We start from the raw sequence: 23,331 nt of genomic DNA, 5'->3' as shown, positions 1-23,331 counted from the left end.
TAAAACACATAATAATGCCTGGCACATTATGTAAATCTTAGCCATTATACTAATAGATGAGTTCATGCATGAACATTCATTAAAATTATGCAGAAGGCCACTATTAGTAGTGCTTTTTATTTCATTAAAAATTTTTAAAATCCATTTCCTGCCACTGCTGAGTTTATTAGTTTTTTCTGTAATAGTTTTGTTATTGATACATCAAGTATTTTTTAGTTGTTTGCACTAAATTAAAATAATAATTACACATATAATACATGAATTTTTTTTTTTTTGAAAACTTGGAACACATTTGAGATTAACGTGCTCTTTGACTCTCATGTCCATCCATCCCCATAGAGGTAATCATTGTTAAGAACTTGGAATGTTTTCTTCCAAGCCTTTGGTAGGCTTACCTGTATATACACACATAAAGAGAATATGTAGTCACTTTTGCACAAATGCTGTACTGTTATTGTGAACCTTGGTTTTTTCATTCATCACTGTATTTTAGAGATCACTCCATATTTATTTACCTTGTTGCTTTTGATAGCTGCCTTTCCCTCTAGTAGTCATTTCCAGTTTTTCACTACAGCAGTGATGCAGTGAACATTATTGTACATGAACCCTTGGGCACAAGTGAGAGTATTTCTCTCAGAAGAATAGAGACAGAAATGGTAGGTCAAGGATAGGATATTTTTAGTTTTATTAGATATAATTCTTAGGAAAGACAATTTACCATTATTTACCCATCCATCAACTAACTCTACTATTTACCTTTCTAATACTTGATAGACACACTTAAATTTTCCCAATATGGTAAGAGAGAAATAGTAATTCTTGTGGTTCCACTATCCTGATTGCTAGGGAGATGGGGCATGTTCATATGGGTTGGTTGCTCTTTGTATTTTTCTGATGTGAATTGTTTAGGTCTTCCCATTATGGTTCTCCAGCCACACACGCTGATGGCCACATTCTCTTTGTCCTCTGTTTGGCTTATTATGTCCTTTCATCTGATCCTTCTGCTTTTTAACTTTCGGAGAGTATCTATCATTTATAGTTCTCTCATGTTATTGCATATATTTTAAGTGTAGATCTTTTTTCTCATTTCTGGGGATTTGAAGCCTAAGGAGAAGCCTAGACAAGATGTTCTATTTATACTTCTCCCCTAGACTTGTTTCTCTTTCTTCAGTCTTCCTGTTCAAATTATATAGCTTTTGAAATGATTTCCTGTAAAGAGTTAATAACAGTGCGCTCACACACACACACACCCTAGTTCTTATAAATGTTTCATTTTGATTGAGACATTTATTTAGTATTGCTAGGGCCTAAAGAAGAGCAGTAAGTTACCTATAACCCAAGTCGAGGGAAAGGAGATGGTCCCTTTCTCTTGTCCCAAAGATTATGTTAAACTGCCGTTTTCCTTACTGTACCCACACACAACAGCATTTCTCTGATTCTCCTTAGAGACTGGGTATATACTCATAGTCTTATACACACAGCTTTCTGGCCAGTGTCAAGTGGGATTTGTCTTACCAAGTGTTGTGCTGAATCAAGCTCAGTAGAAATATAGGCGGAATGCTTCCCTGGCCTGGGAAATAGGCTAGGACACAAATATCTGGCTTTCTAGAATGGTTAACCAAAAGCCAGCCACTTATAAAAACTCATGTATATCAAAAATACAAAACAGAATAAGATGAGAAGATCTAACGCTTACGCATATAGCAACAAGGCAGCATCAGGAATTGGGGACCAGACAAAACCACCTATTTAGTACAATAGTAAGGTATCTTCTATAAACGGAACTTGAACTTGAAAATGTAGATCAACTTCTTCCTTTCATGATTGGAGTCGACCACTCACCGTAGATGGTCAGGTGCTTGGTTCAGTGTTGGGAGGGTAGCGGGAAGGAGAGGGAACAGAAGCATCGTATGAGAAGTCAAGGCTTACTTGGGTACCAGGGCAGAGAATTTTTGCTGCCTTGGCTGCCTTTATATACTGATAAAACACAGAAATGAAGTAGCCTTGGCTTGTTGGCATATTTACAAATGTGGCTTATAGGGGGAACATTTACAAATGGGAATGTGGTGGGCAGAGCACCAGCCAAGTCAGAGATTGAGCTTCTAATGTCTCCTCAGTCCTTGGCAAATCTCCATAATGCAGGTGATTTGGGATCTCTTTGTCTTGATCTATGATGACAAAATGAAGAAGTTAGTCTCAATCTCCCAGGTTCCATTTACCTAAAAAAGTTTATTTTATTAAATAGCTGGTTTTGTCTGGCTGGTCAAAACAGGGAAGGAAAATAGTTCCTGGCAAAAGCATCTTCAAGGTTCCTAGAGTAGTAACATGAATCAGGATGAATTTACACAACAAAGAAACAGAAAACAGATGTATGCTCAAATATAAAATATATTCTGTAGTGTCAAATGTACCGAGTATCTGGTTATATGGACAGCAGGGCCTTATAAAGGGACTTGGAAACAGAAGACAAATATATTTTTAAAACATTTCACATCTAATAAGAACTTAGTAATTTATTTAAATTAAAAAATCCAGACTATAGAAGCATAAGAATCAATTTAGGTAAGTGTAGATAAATAGAAATAAATGGTGGAAGGTGCTAGAACAGAGGCTCTTTTTTTTTTTTTTTTTTGAGCACTCATCACCCTCCCCTATGATACCCAGGAGAGAAGAGCAGAGGAAAGAGACCCCAGGATTGTTCTTAGTGATTGTTCTTTGCCAAGATCCCCACTCTGCTTCTCTATATTCTCACTTAGGACAGATTGCTTTTCATCACTTATACTGGCTTTGTGGTTTCTCCCGTCAGCAGAGAAACTGCAAGACAGGAGCCAATGGGGAAAACCTTGGTGGGGAGAAGTCTTAACCTAGACATCGAATCTCTGCCTTTTCAGTTAGACCCACATATCACCTTCCACTTGAAGTGTCTTTCGGTGCCTGTTTGTAGCCCACAAAAGGCAAATGATCACTTCTTATCTCAGAATGCCCTCCAAAAATAGGTACTTGACAGATTTCAGGTATATCCCGTTATTCTGCAGACATGAATCTGCTGCTTTTCCCTGGGATACTTGCTTAGTTATTGAGGCTGCTTAGCAATTTTTAAAAGTGATGGAATGCTTCCCGTAAACCTCGAGTAAGGACCTCCATTCTCCCATCTGCTATGCTTAATGAGTAGCAGCTCCCATGTGCCAGGCATGGTGCTGCAGGGTCTGTGATGCTGTGTCCCCCTCCCCCACCCACCACTGAGTCTTTCTAATTAAATTTAATTTAATTTCCCAGGTATGAGAAATACCTACAATGTAGTACTTGTCACACTGGGTTGTAACTTAGTTTATATGTTTGCGTCTCTCACTAAACCATTAATTCTTTGAGTAAAAGGATTGTTTAAGATTTTATATTTTCGTGAGAGAGAGAGAATGAGCAGGGGGAGAGGGAGAAGCAGACTCCCCACTGAGCAGGGAGCCCGATGTAGACTCGATCCCAGGACTCTGGGATCGTGACCTGAGCTGAAGGCAGATGCTTAACCCAATGAGCCACCCAGGCGCCCCTAAAGGAATTGTGTCTTATTTTTGTCTACTCTTCCTGTTGACACTGGCTAAAGAATAATAAAAATGCACTAAGTGTTTGGAGAGCAGATGACTCCAATATGATAGTTTCTGAAAGGCAGTGGAATATCTAACTGAAAGGACAAAACATATTGGAGCTGGAGGGAACGGAGGGAGCAAATCTGTTTTTCTTAAGAGGAAACTGAGGCACACCTTGGCTATGACACTTGCACAGGGTCATGCGGTGTTAGTGACAGAACTGGGACCACAAGCCAGGTCCCCCTGTTCCTAATCCAGTGTTTTTTCACTGTGCCTTCCTGTGTCTCATCATGTGGAAACATACCATGTTCTGAAGAGCAAAATGTAGTCAGTCATCCCAGCGAAACGCTATTGATTAAACCTCACACAGTTTCCCCCCCCCTTCACCCCACCCTTCCCAGCTTTGATCTAAAGCTTAGCTAAAAGAGGAGGTGAGGCAGTATAGCTCTAGAAGATAATGTAACAGCTTGGGAGTTGAGGAATCTAGGCTCTTCCATTGGTTGTGGCAATGTAATATTAGTGGCGAATACCTCCTGGGGAATGTCAGTAGGCAGGCAGCGTGCCACGAGACTGGGGTGCACAGACCTGGCCCTTGCCCCGTGGGAAGTATGGTGGGAAGTCGGAGCCAGGGCTTGGCAGCACTGTGTCACTCGGTTCTGTATGAGTGTAGGGCCAGGACCGCCTCTGCCTGGGTCCCTCTTGAGTACAAGACTCGCACATAGAAGTCAACATGATTAAAAAGCCGGACATCTGCAGTGCGCACACGTATAGTTTGGTGTGTGTAATCTAGTCCGTACCACGTGATTTAGTCCTGCCTCGCACCGCACTTTGATTCCTGACACGCGGCAGTCAGAGGAAAGGTTACCAGCGCACCAAGAATAGAAAAGACAGAATCATTAACACTGTCAGGTTCTGCAGGGGGTGCGTGCTCTCAGAATTCACAGGATGCTCTTTATGGCTGCAGAGTGAAGAAAGGAACCCATCCCCAAATCTGTTCATTCAGTTTGTACACTCAACTTTCTCTATCAGTAATATCGTTTTAAAATATGTCATAAAGACTTAATGCAGTTAATAGAAGTTACTCTGCATCCAGTCAGCCCTTCCTGCAATTGCAGTGTAAGCTGGGGAATGATCACAGTGGTGGGTTTCAATTTAATTTATACTGCCCATTGCAGTATATCCCATGCACGAATGAGAGCTATTATCCATACTAAGTGTTAATTCCTTTCTTTCCAAAATAGTTTGCTCACTTTGGGGTCTGTGCATGCATATACTTAGAGTACACTCAAATGTTCAATCCTCAAGAATATCAGTTTGCTTTCTTTTCCGTTTGTGAATGTAGTTAGCTGTTTAAAGTCATAACAAAAGAGGAAGCTGATATCTTCATCTTGTTCTCACCATGATGGCAGAGAGTTTCTCTTCCAGTTAGGATGTAAAAAGTTGCAAATGAGCGTTGAAGCCATTGATCTATAAAGTAATAACTTTTCTTGAATTGCAAAGAGTAACAAGCCCTCCTGAGGAGAGCAGGACACTTAAGCTATTTTGTGTTGTGCGGAGCATGGGAGGAACAGGTGACCACCATAGAAGTGGCATTTAAAATGAGTTCTTAGGGCGCCTGGGTGGCTCAGTTGGTTGGGCGACTGCCTTCGGCTCAGGTCATGATCCTGGAGCCCCGGGATCGAGTCCCGCATCGGGCTCCCTGCCCGGCGGGGAGCCTGCTTCTCCCTCTGACCCTCCCCCCTCTCATGTGCTCTCTCTCTCTCTCATTCTCTCTGTCTCAAATAAATAAAATCTTTAAAAAAAAATAAAATAAAATGAGTTCTTAAAGGTTGAATGTGAGCTAACACATCCGTTTAGAATAACCAGGAGCCCAGATACAAGTGGGGGTTCACACTCACAAGCTCTTTTCTGCAGGTCTCTACCAAGTGCTCATAAGAAAGATGAGTGGCAAGCCTGGAGACTAGACAGGACCCCACTGGTGGTACAGCGTGTGGGAGATGATCATACTAGGGGACTGGCAGGATGTAAGGTCTGTTATCCCGCCCCTTCTCTCCTTTGACACAGAAGTTGTTGGGAGGGCAGCAGATCCTCTAGCACCCAGGACCCAGTAAAATACTACTGCTTCTGGAGGAAGGCTAGGAAACCCTTTTGTCCACCCTTTGTAACCAGCAAAGATCTGCTTCGGGGACCAAGCATAGTAGCAAAAGCAGAACAACCTCTTAGCCCCACGATCTTTCACTAACAGAAAACAGAGTTCTGCTTGTGTTGCATGAGGAGCAGAAAACTCTTATGCCCAAGACAGGGACAAATACAAGGCAGAGTTTAGCTGCCATGGGAAAGAAAGCCACAGATGCTGAGGAGGCTGCTCTGAGGTCCAGGTCCATAGGCCCTTCCTGAGATATAGGCTGGACCAGGAGAGCCAAGAACTTTCCCTGCCCCGACCATGAACCTCACATCTAGAAATAAAACAGCAGTCCTCTCCTGGAAGTTGAGAATGTGGAGAGGGACTCCTTTATGACACAGGTGTGAAGGGACTGCTGGGTGGAGCGGGAACACTAAGAAAAATCTGACATTTCAAACCCCACACCAGGTACAAGGTAGCAGCCCATCGCTGGGGGATTTTGATGCTCTGCTACATTAGATAACAGTAGGTTGATTCAAATCCTCTGTAGTAAAGGCATGCCGGAAGACCACACAAGCTCATTTCCAGGTGGAAATACTGTTTGCCTAAGTTGCTAGTATTCTACAAATGATATCCAGCATTGAGCAAAAAAAAAAAAATTATGCCACAAAAGGCAAGAAAGACAACTCATTGTCAGGAGAGAACACTATCAACAGGAACAGGCTCAGAGACAATCCAGAAGTGGGAACTATCAGAGACTTTAACTGTGATTAATGTATTAAAGGATGTAGTAGAAAAGGTGGACAATATGCATGGACTTGTAGAGAATATCAACAGAGAGAGGAAAACTATTTTTTATTTTAATTTTTCTTAAAGATTTTTTATTTATTTGACACAGAACGAGAGAGAGAGACAGAGAGACAGAGAGCGAGCACAAGCAGGGGGAGCGGCAGGCAGGGGAGAAACAGGCTCCCTGCTGAGCAAGGAGCCCAATGTGGGACTCAATCCCAGGACCCTGGGATCATGGTCTGAGCCGAAGGCAGACGCTTAACCATCTGAGCCACCCAGGCGCCCCAACTATTTTTTAAAAAGAGAGTTAAATGGAAACTACTGGAAACAAAAACACATGAGTTGGGTTTGTTAGCAAACTGGGCATAGCTGAGGAAAGAATCAGCTAATTGAAACTTAAGTCAATGATATAAAATGAAATTATTGGATCATGTGGTATTTGTTTTTAATTTTTTGAGAAACCTCCATACTGTTCTCCATAGCGGTTGTACTAGTTTGCATTGCCACCATTCTCCACATCCTCACCAACACTTGTCATTTCCATATAATGGAAAAAAAAAATATATATATATATAATGGAATACTACTCAGCCATATATTAGGATGAGATCTTGCCATTTGCAACAACATGGATGGACCTAGAGAGCATTATGCTAAGTGAAGTAAGTCAGACAGGGAAAGACAAATACCTTTTGATTTCACTTATATGTGGAGTCTAAAAAACAAACAAAAAGCAGAAACATACCCATAAATACAGAGAACAAACTGATGGTTGCCAGAGGGGAGGAGGATGGATAACATGGGTGAAGGGGAGTGGGAGGTAGAGGCTTCCAGCTGTGGAATGAATAAGTTACTAGAATAAAAGGTTCAGCACAGGGAATATAGTCAATGGTATTGTAATAGCACTGTATGGTGACAGATGGGAGCTCCACTTGTGATGAACACCACATAATGTACAGATTTGTAGAATCACTATGTTGTACACCTGAAACATTGTGTGTCAACTATACTCAAGAAAAAATAAAGAAACATAAAATGAAACCTAGAAAGAGGGAGGCAAAGAGCAAAGGAGAGTATATAGGAAAAGACTACCCTCCCATGTTTCTCTTCTACTCTCAGTCCTGTACTACACATACAGCACTTCACTTCTCATACCAGATGTATGAGTTTCCCACACATCAGGTAATTCTCTGTTATGTCAGCCTGGTCTCCTGTAATTCTATTCAGTTCTAACACTAACTGGAGTTGGTGCAGACCCCACAATTTAAGGGCTCAGTCCCACAAGATGGCTCTCACTTCAGATGACAGTTGCATGTCCTAGGTTATCACCTGAACTCCTGACCAACTGGCTATAAATCAGGGTTCCCACAACCCCTTCTTTTGGTTTGATCATTTGCTAACACAGCTCACAGAAATCAAGAGAAATAGTTACATTTACCAGTTTATTATATCATAAAGAATATCCTAAAGGATATAGATAAATAGCCTAATGAAGAAGTACATAGGATGAAGTCTGGAAGGGTCCCAAGTGCGGGAGCTTCTGTGCCCACAGAGTTGGGGTTTGCCACCCTCCTAATACATGGATGTGTTCACCAGCCTGGAAGATCTCCAAACCCATACTTTGGGGATTCTTATGGAGGCTTCATCACATTGATTGATTATTCCATTTCCCATTCTTCTGCCCTCTCTGGAAAATAGGGGGATAGGGCATGGGGCTGAAAGTTCCAAGCTTCTATAAAATTGGGGGAAAATATTACGTATCTTATTTTAGGAATGAATGTTATACTTATATTAAAATTAAAGTAATAATACCATTAGTATGTTACTTTTTTTTTTTTTTTTTACCCCGCACACATTTTCATGTGAGCCTCTGAACAAGCTGTAAGGCAGGCAGGGAAGGTGTAATTAGCACACACAGGGACTCGGGGTTAATTTAAGGTAATACATAAATCAGAGTAAAGTGTACCTTTATGCTCTATATTCAACATTGCCTTCCCCATTTTTACCCACTTGATCCATTTTTTCACGAAACCTCGTCACCAGTTGATGTGTGTTACTGCTTACTGTTCAGAGTTTGAGGACCACATCGGGGAGGATTAGAGGAACAGGGAAGCGTGACGCGTTGCAATGATGGAGGGAGAGGCAGAGCTCAGGCTGGGGGTTCTTAAGGGTGTCCTCACAAGTGATACATACGAAGTGAAATGAGCTACTCGAGTTGCTGCAAACTCATAAAAATGCTGGCTAAAGCCTGAGTGTGTGTGCATGTATGTGTGGGTTTTTTTGTTTGTTTTTTAGATTTTATTTATTTATTTGAGAGTGAGAGCCCAAGCAGCGGGGGAGGGGCTGAGCAGGGAGCCTGATGTGGGGCTCCATCCCAGGACTCCAGGATCATGACCTGAGCCTAAGGCAGACACCTAAGGGACTGAATCACCCAGGCGCCCCCCATGTATGTGTTTTTAATAACAATGCCATGCTGAAAAGAACACATTGGCAGCCCGTCCATAGGTGTTAGAAGCTGAGGGGGTCGAGAGGGGGAAGGACACTGGAACAGGGGCTGGAGGCTAGGTTCTAATGATACCCGGGATGCGGAAGTGTGTCTTGGGCCAGCCTGAAGCAGCGGCTGGAACTGAATCCTCTGAATGAATGCTGGGATGTTCAGAGGGTTGTCAGATCCCTTAAAAATTGAATAGAAAAACTGCTCACCAACCTAGAGAAATGGCTTGCCATCAGCCTGGGGCTCCAGAAGTAAGAAAAAACCTTGAACTCTTGGTGAGAAATTAGAACCCCAGTCCTGTGCCAGGGTCTCAGTAGAAGCAAACACAGAATTGCCCTGTAAGACAACTTTCCTGAAACGAGGTACAGAGAACAAACCCCCACTGTGAGAAATAAGTTAGCAGTAATGAGTTAGATACTCCAGGAAGTCAGCGGGTGCAGCGTATACGGGCACGCATGCATGCACAGGAATTAGCTCACTAAGGTAGGTAGATGATTAAGTTATCCAGATCCCAGAAGCAGACAAGATGAATGTCAGCTGGCCTCCACACATGCTCCTCCCTGCCCCTTGTGTAAACACAGCCCTTTCTCCTCACAGCCAGCTTCCTCTGCCTTTATGGGGGCCTCCTCTTCACTTTTGGTCCCTGGCCCAGTGAGTTCACAGTACTGTCCAGAGCCAGAATGTGCAGTTCACTGGGACCCTGACCATACCCCTGCTAAGAATGAGCCCTTTTGCTGACTCGGACCTCTAGCCCTGCAGAGTCCAGTGGTGCAGGGATGGAAGCACAGAACCCCTCAGTGGGCTCTTTGCAGTGATGGTAAGTGGGGCCATTCCTGTTTCTACCCCTTGGCTCCCAAACCTTTGTGTAATTCTTTGTGATGGCATGGCTTGACTTCAGAATCCCAGAGGCATGCATTTGATTTTCCCTGGGAGCTTGCCAGGGGCTCCGTCTGTGCCTTTTCCCATTACGAACACGGTCTGCACCATCCAGGGTCGCTGGGTCATACGGCCCAAACATCTAGGTTGCTTGTGCCAAGCCTGGCCCTGCGACAGAGTCTTTTCTTGTTCTGGGCCACACTCGGAGCTGGCAGCTGCTGTGTCACCCAGTCTCGGGCCCTGTTGCCCCCAGGACCCAACCTAACAGGCACTGTGCTTCCTTCTCTGTGGATTTGTCTTTTACTCAGGAGGCGCTGTCCCAGCATGCCCTTACCGCCACACCCCTAGAAGCTTCACCAGAGTCGCCAGACCCAGAACCTTCGTCGAGTTTATCTCCCCCACTCCAGAAGCGTGTGTCTTACGAGGGCCTCCAGAGCATAGCCACCGCACCACTTGCCCAGTCAGCATGCTGTCAGTCTCCCTCCCCAGGCCTGGCACTGGGCACCCACTTGTCACCCGGAAAGGGACGTGTGCCATTAGTACCCCTGCTGACTGGTGGGGCCAAGGCCTCTGCATGGTGTGCTGAGGTGTTTGGACTCAGCATCATCGTGAGCATCCATCAGAAGTCCCCGTTCCAGTTGTTAGGATCCCTGAAAGCCACAGCCTGGACCAGCATAATAATAGAGTGCTTTGACTGAGCATTCAAAAGATCTGAGCTCCAGAGCTGTCACGGTTAGGTCCGCAGTTCCATTACAGGTCATGACGAGGACCTGTTTATACCCACCAGGAAGGCTCGGATGTTCCCTTAGCTATTAACTGCTTGTTAATAACTTTCAGGACCTCATTGCCCTTATGCAGGCCACCAGCGCACGCTAGCAGTAACTAGCCAACCCTGCTGTTTTTGTAGGTGTTTTTCTTTCTGTGTCTTCCAGGGGTCTGCATTATTATGCCCGTCATGGCATTTCTCTGTACCAGGTCAGTTTCCGGGTCACTTAACAACAGAATCTGTCACAAGTGCACCACAGTCTTGTGGCAGGGCTCTCCATGCCCATCCTTCCAGACCGTCTCCTCATCACCTGCAGGGCGGTCTGTGCACAAGTCCCAAACCCCTGTCTTAGCACTTGTTTTCCCAGACCACTCTCGCAGCCACTTGTATTCGTCTGGGTCCTCGGGAGACAGCCCTTAGAATGGGATCACACCTGGAGGATTTGGTTAGGGGGGAACTGCCTGTGTGGCAGGAAATAGAGGAGGCGAGAAAAGGCTAGAAGAGCCAGCCATTAAACTGTGAGGCAAGTCTGACCCCCAATGAAGTGGGGGGGGGTTGGGTGGAAGCGTCCTCTCCTCGTTGGCCAATGCCGTCTGAGGGAGATTGGGCAAAGCCCTGGGGTGCCCTTGTCCCCCCGTCTCTTGTCTTTGCCAGTTTGTTACTTCCTTCTAATCTCTTGCTGCTGACTAACCTTGCCGATCTCCATTTCCTGTGGTGGAAGAGTTACCCATCCCTGCCGTTCAAGAGAGCAGCTGCTGAGCGGGCTGTGGGGGTCCCACTTCCGAATTCCCAGGGAAAGGCTCTGGCCTGGTTTCAGCCGCAGCTGGAATCTAGTTCACAGTTATGTGAACCAGGTTGTCTCTCTAAATTGAAACATTTCCCAGAAAAGTTGGACAGACTGCAGGTTTAATAGTAATGCCTTATGTAACCTCTAATAATCCTTACAAATTTGATTAGTAATCTTTGATTTTTTTTTTTCTTAGCACACAGAATAACTTTAAAGAATGATCTGGATGGGTCATAGTTCTTCCAGTGAAGGAGTTGAGAGGCAAACCTGTCTTATTTGTTGGTGACTAATTGGGTTCGTTCATTACATGTCTGTTTTTGTCATTGCAAAGCATTTTCAAGAGTAATGACTGACCCAACATTTTCTCCTTTACCTCTACCCTGCTGTTCAATTTATTCAAAACTGGATTAGTGTCAGAAAAAATAAAGGCCATCTGGGGAAAAATACATGTGTTAGAGTACTTCGCACTGAATTGGAAAGCCATAAAAGTCATTGCTAGGTAATTAGGACTTTAAAAAGGAGCTACGAAACAATTTTTCTAAAATTGGGAAGAGAGTAGCATGGCCTCCCTCTGTTGTCATTTGTATTTAGACAAGTGTGGGAGTGCCAAGTAGATGCATAATGATCGTGAGAAATGAAGACTCGGGTTAATTAGAGCTGAAATGCTGCAACGATGCAGACGAATACCCAAGGAGAAGGCCAGATCAAGACGTGTCTGTCTACACATGTGGGTGTGTGTGCAACTGGCAGACGGTTTTTCAGTGCTCAGGCCGTGTTGGGGAACCGTAAAAGTCAGTGTGGAAAACACAGAACTTGTAGATTCAGTCCCGGAGTTCAGAGAGCTTAGAGGCCACCCTGGGAGAAAGTCCTAGCCTGGTACCAGGCACATAGACTCCCACAGGTCGCCTGGAACGGTCAGCGGGGACACTGATGAACAGCTGCCGTGGTGCCTCATGGGAATCCTTCTCAGACTTCCTGTTGTTTTAATGTAATATAGTACAGTAACAGAAAAGGTGACGTACGGTGAGGCCAACAGATCAGGCGATGGCTGCCAGTGAAAAGATAAGTGTTGCAGATCCCAAGACTGAGGAGTATGCCACATCATGAGGGGACCACATGGGGGGAAGCACCAGGTTCGAGGGGTATCTGTAAACAGAGGGAACGCCAGAGGGAAGTGGGAGCAAGAGCCTTTATTGTGGTTTCTGTGGGAAGGGATGGGTGAGGCGGGGCAAGCAGGTTTAGGATTTGCTGAATAATTACAGCAGGCTTTGGGGCATAATATTGACCCTAGATGCCTGGTCCCTGGCACTGGGGTGCTTAGGGCAGGCGGACCATGGCCTGGGCTGTGAGAGCAGAGGAGATGTGGGCTCTGGGTTGGTGGGTTTGCATATGAAAGGTGAGCGCCTGGGTGAGTTTGCTAGCTCTAGGAATTGGCTTAATTCTGGGAGGAGCAGTCTGTCCAGTCCAGGGACCTCCATCTGCCTCCAAGATGTCAGAGTATCAGAAATACAGGTATAAAAGACATGGTTAATACACCTCTACAGAGTTAAGCTTTTCTCTTTTGTGTCCTAATAACATCTTCAGCAAGCCTCTGGGTCAGCACCTTCAGTGGGGCTGCCAAGTACCCCCGGGGCCTCCCGGTATCCACAGCGTTAAGTCAGCAGTTCACTGTGTGACACGAGAAGGGGATGTCTTAAATATGAAACGGAAGGAGTTGGCCGGGGTGGGTGGGCTATCAGAGCAGGGCATGCGCCCTTCCAGCTGAGAACGTCTGGAAAGTCGTGTGTGTATTTTCGAGCCTCCCTGTGTGGCAGAGAGCCTGTGCTAGCTGCCGCCTGTGCCCTAATGAATGACAGGCATATCTGGTACTGGGGAACTACCCAGTCCAGGGAAAGAGGGGAGGGAGGTATCAACTAGCTGTGGCCAGGTTTGGGACATGCTGGTGGGACCTCTGTGTGATACGTGTATCATTACATTTGTATGCGTTTGAATAATTGTAGGTCCCAAGAAGTGTGGGTGGTGAACTGGGGAGGTGCTGTACTGGCAAGTTTTCTGGGCATGTCCATGGCCTAAAAATACGGGAAAAGAGTGACATTTATCTTGAATAAATACAAAATGAATGCAGAAGAGGGGAATATTATATGCATAGCCTTCAGCTCCTGAATCTTACATTTACCGCGAACTCTTGCAAATCCCTCTTTTGAGAAATGATTTAAAAGCCAGTTCATGCTTGGGCCAGTTTCACAAACCAGCGTTACAGGCAGACCACCCATGAATTCAGATTCTTGTAGAACATCCAGTTCAGTAGCTTACCTGCGCAGTCTCTAGAAGTGCCACCATACCCCTCCCCCACGTCGCTCTGTGCTTCTCTGTGGACATCATGGGCTTTGTTGCTTAATTTTCTTCTCGATTGCATGGCGCGAGTCCCTGTTGATCAGTTTTCAGTATTTTTCTTTCCACACTCTATGCTTTTATTAAGTTTATCAATGATATTTTTTTCCTTATGCCAAATTCTAGTTTTCTAGTTCATGCTGTTGTGATTAGTTACCATCCTGTTGTTCTAAAGGATTCTCCCAGAGAGTCATGACAACTCACAGTAAATCTTACATTTTTGCCTTGAGACTTGGAGATCTAGAATTTGCATATTTTAGCACTCCTTCCTTAAGTGTGTCCTTCTTCTTTCACATAATTTTTATAGAACTATTGTTATCTATTTTCTTTGGTCCAGCCTTATCGTCCGCTAGTAAACTACTCCTTTTTTTATTATAATAGGAATAATAACATTATAACAACATGTAAGATATCATAAAATTAATATAGTCAGTCACATTTTTTGAATGCCACTATAAGCCAGGCTGTTCTAAATGATTTGTATAGTGAAAACTCATTAGATTCTCACTCTCTAAGGTAGGTACTGCTATTATCCCCACTTTACAATGGGGAAACAGAGGCACAGGGAGGTAAAGTGGTGTGCTATAGGCAATGTGCCTAAGTCAATGGATGAAGTAGGATTTGAATCTGAAAATATGATTAGTATATTGAACTCTCACCTTCCTGGATATAAGACAGAAATAGTCAAAAACATTGGATAATTGAACAGAAATTTTCCCACTTTTGCCTTCCTTTGCTTTATTCTCCACATTACCACAGGACCCTTATTCACCCTTCAGATTTCAAGTCTGCAGTCATGTCCTGCATCCACCAGAGGCTGCCCATGACTATGCAAACAACTCAGCACCCTGCCCCCCAAAATGGTTTTCTAACCCTGAGTTCATTAGTCTGTGTGTTTGGATCAATGTCTTGCTTCCTCAAAGAATAGAGCTCCACTGGGGGAAGGATCTTGTCTGCTTTTATTCCCCATTGGGTCCTTGTTACTCCCCATCCCGCCTGGTAGGTTGTAGGTGCTCGGTAAGTATTTATTAGGTGCTTGAGCAAAGATTTTAAAGAAAGGGGAAAGAAAGGCAAAGATTTATTCATGCTTACCACATTCCAGGTTCTTTAGATACAGGGTACCATTCAGTTATCCTGCCCGTTGGGAAACAGTTTTACTTCAAGTAACAGAAAACCCAACTACAGTGGTTTAAGCAAATAGGATATTATTTGTCTCACATAACAAGAATTCCAGATTGGCATTTCAGGGCTGGTTTGACTGCTAACCAATGTCCTACGCTTTTCTGTTTCTGTTCCTACAAGTTGGGCAATATAATCTTGTCAAAATGACAGTAGATCCCAGTCGTTGGATTTTCTACTGTTGTATGAGCAGTAGATTGGTTGCATGAGCAGTAGGTTTGAAACTCTGTATGCCTCCTTAAACAAAAAGTTGAGATTTTATGTTAATTTATAATGTACTTCTTGAGGAGAGAAGTGAAAAGAATTGCCAGGACATTGGGGAAGGCTCTCCTGAAAGGTCTGGTGATCCTTCACTGTGTCCATTCTTATTTACGTCTAAGGCATCAAAAGCTGATGGGAAGTTGTGTGGGGAGAGATTATTGGCAGGTGTAACAGTAGGGTGAGCTGGTTGCATTTCCCAGAGGGAGAAGCCCTGGCTCAGTGTCCATGTTCATAGATCTTTTCTTTTCCAACATTCTGGGGGAAATGTCCTGATCTCTTTGGGTGGAGAGTGAAAAGTAGGCTGCCAGTGCTCTGGGAACCAAGTGGAGAAGCAAGCTAGGAAATGAGGGTATGGGGAGCAGCTCTGTCTTAACATTCAGTGTAGACTTTGACTTAATGCTCTTGGCCTCAGTGCATTTCCTGCCCTAACCTTTCGCTATGTTTTGTTTCTCAAGTCCAAATTCTGGAATTCACCAGAAAGTAAAACAGCTGGGTGCGGTGGAGTAAGAGCAGCCTGGGGAGGGAGAAGGAATTTGTGAATGGATTTTTGCCACCCTCTTTTCATATTCCTTCTTGTAGAGCCTTGAAGTACATCTGGTTCATTAGCTTATCCCCTCTATGGATCCATCCTCCCCCCACCCCTGTTTCATGGATACATGGCACCTCCTGCTCCTGAGCCTTTGCTGGGCAGGGTGGGCAAGGTTCTGTGGTTCAGGCGGGCTCACTTCCTGTCTCCCTTCATTTCAACCCGGGTATGCCTTTTCTGTGTCTTAATCTGGTTGGGCTCGTCCAGGTTTGGGCTGCTGTGTCCTTTCCTGCCCTTAGCATTTCTGGGCTTATGCCTTTTTTATTCTCTTTTCATTTTACTAGAGAGGAAAGGAAGGTAAAAATGCATGTATTCAGTCGTTCATACTTCACTGGAAATCTTGCTTACATTATCTTTCTGTAGAAGTAGGATTGTACTCTCTCTCTTTGAAATCGATAAAGTCTATGTAAGTCATTCAACATCTGTTGTATATTTAGCGGATTTATGTAGAAAGGGTAATGAAAATTCCTGGGAAGGAGTCAACTTTCAAGGGAATTCAGACTCTAAGTTTGTTAAAATGTGAATCTGAGCTTTCTTAAAACATGTCTTTTTAATTTTCAGATTGTGAGCCATGCCTTTAGTGAAGAGGAACATCGAACCCCAAGGGAATTCAGACTCTAAGTTTGTTAAAATGTGAATCTGAGCTTTCTTAAAACATGTCTTTTTAATTTTCAGATTGTGAGCCATGCCTTTAGTGAAGAGGAACATCGAACCCCGGCACGTGTGCCGGGGAGCCCTGCCCGAAGGGATTACCAGTGAACTTGAATGTGTAACCAATAGTACTCTTGCTGCTATCATACGCCAGCTAAGCAGTCTAAGTAAGTCATCTCATTTCTAGAACACCTGTTTTCTGATGACCAATGGCATGCTGTTAACTTGACCATTAGCAGATTGATTTCAGTTTGGTGGTTAATTTTGTCTGAAGAAGAGACCTCATCTTTGAAGGACCAACAACTTGAAATCCTGCTCGCCCAGTTTTCCCAGTGTGAAATAAATCACTGGTCTCATGATACCAACTCTATGTGCTGAAGATGTAAAGTTAGAATTGACTAATTTACAAATTACTAGATAAGACCAAACGTGTGGATTCGAAGTAGTGTCAATTTTTAAAAGCTTAGTAAATGAGGATAAAATGATTGATACTTTTTTTTTTAAATGTGAATTATTTTAAGCTTGGACAGGACTAATTGGTTTTTTTTTAATGTGATAAATTGTTAACACTTGTAACATGTCTGGCTTAGAGTAGATGCCCAAATATTTGTTGATTAAATAATATTCCAAGTAAACTGAAGATTAAAGCCAAAAAATAGTGAGATTTGCTGATTTTAACCTAAATGTAGGGACTGACTTCCAAATTGAGGTCAACAGATAAGCTGATTATTATATATATATATATAGTACTATGTATATATTACATATTTAGATTTTATAAATCCAAGCAAATATAAGGAAAAAAGGACTTTCTATTATTTTTGTAAAAGATTTTGTTTATTTGAGAGAGAACACGCATGAGCAGGAGCAGGGCGAGGGGCAGAGGGAGAGAGAGAAGCATTGGCTCCTTGCTGAGCAAGGAGCCCAATGCGGGGCTCGATCACAGGACCCCTGAGATCATGACCTGAGTCGAAGGCAGACAGTTAACCGACTGAGCCTCCCAGGTGCCCCAGGACTTTGTATTATTTTAATTTTGAACATTAATGTGAAATACCCAAGAAATAGGTTTTTTTGGGGGGGGAGGGGGCAGAGGGAGAGGGAGAGAGAGGATCTTAGGCAGGCTCCATGCCCAGCATGGAGCCCAACAGGGGCTCAGTCTCACAACCCTGGATCATGACCTGAGCCAAAATCAAGAGTCAGATGCTTAAGTGACTGAGCCACCCAGGCACCCAGAAATAGTTCATTTCTGAAGACTCAGATATACATGAAAATGCATTTTCCTTCAAAGCTTTTTGAAGTTGGAATGTTTTCCCCCTAACTTTTACATTTATATCATGATCTTGTTTTCTCACTTTGTCCCACTCCTTTTTGGTTTAGATGCATTTTGGGTGACAGGTTTTCACAGTTAAGTTTTTCAGAAACTGCTAATAACTTAGAAAAACCTCCATGATTTCACATACCAGTAGCCTCAAGCACAGGAAAATGTTTGTTAAAAATGTTCAGGTGCTTTTATTTAAATTTTGAAGAAGAAACACTTTGGGTAAGTATTTCTCTTTAAAGGAATTGTACTGTGTTGTTATATTTTTGGTATGTAATCATTGGCTGAGGCAAAAGCAATTTGGAAATTACTTAAAATGTGTTTTAAAATAGATTTCTTTTGGAATCTAATTACAATTGATTTGGGGTAGTGGTTGTTGATAAAATGTATAAATTGGTATAATTATAGGAAAATAGCTTGTAAATTATTGAAGGGTAAAAATGTTTCTGTTTGAATTCATATATTGTTATAAGAATGCTTTGTCTCTTGTTTTTATGGCTGAAATACCTATTGATGTGGAGTATAAGAGATGAAAACCAACAAATGGTTAAAGTTTTAATAGTCAAGCTGTATCTCATGCTGTAATAATACTCAGCCTAGTGTTATACTGGTCATGTTTCTGTGAGTAAAACCCCACACACAGTATTTTCTGTTCCATGTAGTCTGCTGATGGTAGGCAGAATAATAATGGCCCCTTCAAAAATGTCCCTCTCTTAATCCTTGGAACCTGTGTGACATGATGGGGAAATGAACGTTACTTAGCAGCTCATCTCAAGAGAATGAGGTTAGCCTGGATGATCCAGTGTAATCCCAGGGTTCCTTTAAATGTGGGAGGAGGAGGAACCCATGTCAGAATGATGTGATGTGAGACTCAGTCAGCTGTTGCTGGCTTTGAAGATGGATGAAGAGACTACAGGCCAAGGAATGCAGACCACTTCTGGAAAGTGGAAAAGGACAAGGAAATGAATTCTCCCCTAGAGCCTCCAGGAGGAACACAGCTCTGCCAAAACCTTGATTTAGCCTAGTGGAATCCATTTCAGACTTTTTTTTTTTAATTTTATTTATTTATTTGACAGAGAGCGGAAGAGAGAGTGAGAGAGAGCACAAGCAGGGGGAGCAGCAGGCAGAGGGAGAAGCAGGCTCCCTGCTGAACAGGGAAGCTGATGTGGGGCTCGAACCCAGGACCCCGGGATCATGACCTGAGCTGAAGGCAGACGCTTAACCGACTGAGCCACCCCGTTGTCCCTCCATTTCAGACTTCTAACCTCTTGAATGTGAGATAATTAATGTGTGTTGTTTTAAGCCACTAAATTTGTGGTCATTTGACACAACAAGGAAAAGCAGCAATAGGAAAGTAATGTACCACCCAGCCTTGGTTTCATGGCGTCCACCTAATCCACTCTTGCCTCATGAGTGGACCAGGGATGGGCACTGGCCTCAAGGACAGTCGGCCTTAGTTAGGCCACCCCGGTGGGTCTCAACCCTGTCTCTGTTAGAGTCACTGGGGGAGCTTTGAAACAAGATGCTAGGAATCCCTCGAGAGAGAATGATTGGAGTGTGCCCTAGAGATGTGATCTGCAGAATCCGATACCATGTATCTGGATTGAAAAGATGAGCTGGGTCAGTCCTGTGCTTTCAGGGAGTTTGAACTAAGAAACACAGCTTGCTAGTCTGTTATGGGATCTGCTGCTGAAATGTCACCCAGGACGAAGAAGTGATGGCCACCTGCATGCTGAAGCTGGAGTCGTGGGCAGAGTGTAAGAGAAGGCGGAGGAAGCGAGCTGGCAGAAGAAGGCAAAGGAATGTGCAGATAGAGACAGGAGCTGACAATGAGAAAGAGCACTAGGTGCAGGAGGGGTGCAGGAGGGTGGAGAGAGACCTGGTCCCTGGACCTGCGCAGGAGGGCTTTCCCTCCCATTCAAGGAGCAGCTCAGGGATGCCCAGAGCAAACCTCCTTTCTTCCCCTTCCTTGTGCGATCCGTGCCTGCAGTCCAAAGGGACTTACAGAAAGAAGAGCAGACTGATTTGGATGCCAAGGATGTAATTGTAGGAAACTAATATACTCTGTTACTTATTGGTGATAGAGTAGCACATTTTTGGTTACCAGTGATTTATTCATGAGTGATGATTCACTCAGTACCTCTCTAGGTACAGCGTACAACAAATCAATTTGGTGCCTACTTAGAGTTTTAAAAAGCATATATAATTGACATCGAATCGGGCTATAGAACAGGAAGCAGACTATGACATGCTACAGCACTCACACGTGTAATAAATGCTCCAATTTGGGTGAATCTTTGGGTTTTGTGGGGGCTTTCCACTGAGTCGAAATATATCACAGGAGATATTTTTTGATCTGATCTTTTTATGATCTATAATTGTTAGGAAGAATAAGAATTTAAAAAATGTTTTTACATTATTTTCTTATTTTGTAGTCATTCACAGGTGTTCTTAAAAAGTGAAAATTTAAGAATGCATGTATCTGTCATATTAAAAATCTTCTAAAAAAAAAGTCTTCTTTTACTGAGTATTAATTCCCAAGATAAAGTCAAAACAGAATCTATTTTTTTATTCCTTTGAGTATCTAACCATTATGCATTAGGTCCAGATACCATCTTAATCTTCTCCATTTCCCTCCCACATGCCATTAGCATCCCCCCAGTATCTCCACCTCTCAGATTCATGCACACCATCTGAACTTCTCATGAGCAGTACAGAAAGAGGCTGGACTTCATCTACAAATGCCATCTGGGCAGAGTATCGTGGGAAGTTGAAGGATTTGCCTTGACCATAGACTCATCATATCTGCCTGAGCAACAGAAACTTGCCCTGGGAAACCTACTGTGATGGTCCAGGGTAACTAATTCTCTGGTAGGTCCAAGGGAGGAAGAACAGACCAGGAGTCCACAGGAATTTCTTTGCTCTTTTCCAAAAAGGAAGACTTAGCAATCAAGGCCCTTATTCACCAGATCATTCGGATTCTCGTCACATCTCTAGGGGCAGTTCAGCGTCATGCAGATGCAAATGACTTTCTATAATGACGAAAAGAATATGGTCCCAGATACCAAATAGATCTCTGTAACCCCTATAACTCTGCATAACTTTTGGGGAATTTGTAGGTTTTTAGCCAGGTACCATGTTCCCATTACATCCAAATTAGATACTTGACTTTAAAGGGTGAGAAATTTTGTCAGCATTAGATACTTACCAGGCTTTTCAGGGCATTGAAATCTTTTCAATGAGAAAATATTAATTATTGTAATGAGTTTAAGAACAGTCATAGAAATGAAAGAGGAAACATGTACCTTGAACTGCCTTATAGTTAAAGGATCAAGGCTTTCTCCAATAAAATAAAATATTAGTCTAGTAATTTTCAGATTTTTTTTCTTTGCATGTTCCTTTTTTTTTTTTTTTAAAGATTTTATTTACTTATTTGAGAGAAAGAGGGAGAAAGAGAGAGACAGCACAGAGGGAGAGGGAGGAGCAGATTCCCCTCTGAGTAGGGAGCCTGACGTGAGGCTCGATCCCAGGACCCCGGGATCCATGACCTGAGCCAAACGCAGGCGCTTAACGCACTGAGCCACTCAGGCGCCCGCATGTTTCTAACTTCTAATAGGATTGATCTGGGGGGGGGGGGGGGGGGGGGACAGGGAAGCCATTTTTTTTTTTTTAAAGGTTTTTACTCATTTATTTGACAGAGAGACAGCGGGAGAGGGAACACAAGCAGGGGGAGTGGGAGAGGGAGAAGCAGGCTTCCTGCCGAGCAGGGAGCCCAATGCAGGGCTTGATCACTAGGACCCCGGGATCATGACCTGAGCCGAAGGCAGATGCTTAACCCATTGAGCCACCCAGGCGCCCTGGGAAGCCATTTTTTTAAAACAGTTTTGGTTAATGTATTATTTGGTTTTCTAGCTATGGAATATTGATTTCTTTTTTCTTCAAATGACAGTTGAGTGTAGCAATTACTCTTACATCAGGAGTGCTTTTTCATCCTTTTCCTTGATTAATAATCTGAGTACTCTAGTTCCTATCAGCTAGTTGCTCAATTAAAATTATGGTATCTTGCAATCAAATTCCTAGTGATATTATACTGTAGTTTTAATACAATTTGTTTAAGAAAAGGACATGGGGGGGGCACCTGGGTGGCTCAGTGGGTTAAGCACTAACTCTTGGTTTTAGCTCAGGTCTGATCTCAGTGGCTCCATGCTCAGCAGGGAGTCTGCTTTTGGATTCTCTCTCTCCTTCTGCCTCTCTCCCCCTGCCCCTCTCCCACTCTCATACTCTCTCTCTCTCTAAAATAAATAAACCTTAAAAAAAAAACAAAAAACCAACATGGGAACATAAGGCATTTGTGCCAAGGATGCCATAAGTCCTCTTTAATACCTCTGGGGTGTTTTTTACTACTTTTCTCTTTGTTCTTGTGGTAATAGTGGTCTTCCTCTTCTCCCCCTTGTGAAGGCTCCTAAGATGTCACAAAGAAAGGGGTCACCCCTCCCACCCCCAAGGTTTTTGCTCATATTAGATGGTAATGAGATAATATAGAGAACTTACAAAGCATAGGAAAACACAGATTTAAAAAATTACAAAATTTTCATTAATAAGAGAAAATAATCTGTAATGCTTTGTATATACCATTATAAAAATGGTATCTTATACATATGGTTTTGTAGCCTGTACTCAGTATATAGTAAGCATCTTTGTTGATTCTTCTAAGATACAATTTTTAATAGCTAGAGATTATTATATTGATATACCGTAATTATTTAACCATTTCCCTACTGTTAGACATATAAATTGTTTCCTTGTTTGGGGGGGTGGGGAACACTATCATAAATTCTTGTATAAACCAGTACATACATCTCTGGTTCTTTTTGATATTTAAAAAAAAATTCTGAGACTCCATTAATTTTAAGTATGTCTTTCCTTTAAAAAATTATTACAGGGGCGCCTGGGTGGCTCATTGGGTTAAGCCTCAGACTCTTGATTTCAGCTCAGGTCATGATCTCAGGGTCATGAGATTGAGCCCTGTGTTGGGCTACAAGCTGGGCATGGAGCCTGTAAGATTCTTTCCTTCTCCCCCTCTCCCCGCTCGCATGTGTGCGTGCTCTCTCAAAAAAAAATATTATCTTTTAAAAAAAAATTGTTACAAAGTCTATTTTTCTGTTTATTTCCATGTTTTAGGTAATTGCATGAATAAGAAAGGAGGTCTGTTTTCTTCTCAAAGATTTTAATAAGTGGTTAATATTTTTACTAATACTCCTTACGGTTCATACTGTTTCATATCAAACTAAATGCCAGATCAACATAAAAATACTACCTTAAGGGCTTGCTCACATTTGCTTTATCTAATCGGGTCTAAAATTTGGAGTCGTACTAATTGATTATACCAAGTGCAGTTCTACTCAGAATAGAGATCTAAATATTTTGAAGGCATGCACTGAATAGATTTCTAAGATGTTTTTAGCCAAATGGGATTTGTGGGAGGAAGGGGAGATATTCAGACACAGTATGTGCAGGAAATAGATCACAA

At 43.0% G+C, this 23,331-nt stretch overlaps 1 protein-coding gene across 1 annotated transcript in view; it reads left to right on the top strand.

Moving 5' to 3' along the window:
* Window positions 1-23,331, top strand: part of WASF3 (WASP family member 3) — a 123,858-nt gene that overhangs the window by 66,736 nt on the left and 33,791 nt on the right. The window contains exon 3 of the mRNA XM_021678245.2: window positions 16,508-16,650. Within this exon, the coding sequence (XP_021533920.1) occupies window positions 16,518-16,650 (133 nt within the window). The 5' untranslated portion in view covers window positions 16,508-16,517. The remainder of the gene's footprint in view (window positions 1-16,507; window positions 16,651-23,331) is intronic.

The sequence above is a fragment of the Neomonachus schauinslandi genome, chromosome 3 (assembly GCF_002201575.2).
Source record: "Neomonachus schauinslandi chromosome 3, ASM220157v2, whole genome shotgun sequence".
Classification (NCBI taxonomy): Eukaryota; Metazoa; Chordata; class Mammalia; order Carnivora; family Phocidae; genus Neomonachus; species Neomonachus schauinslandi.
The sequence above is the reverse complement of the archived record's forward strand: the minus strand, read 5'-3'. Positions and strand labels throughout refer to the sequence as shown.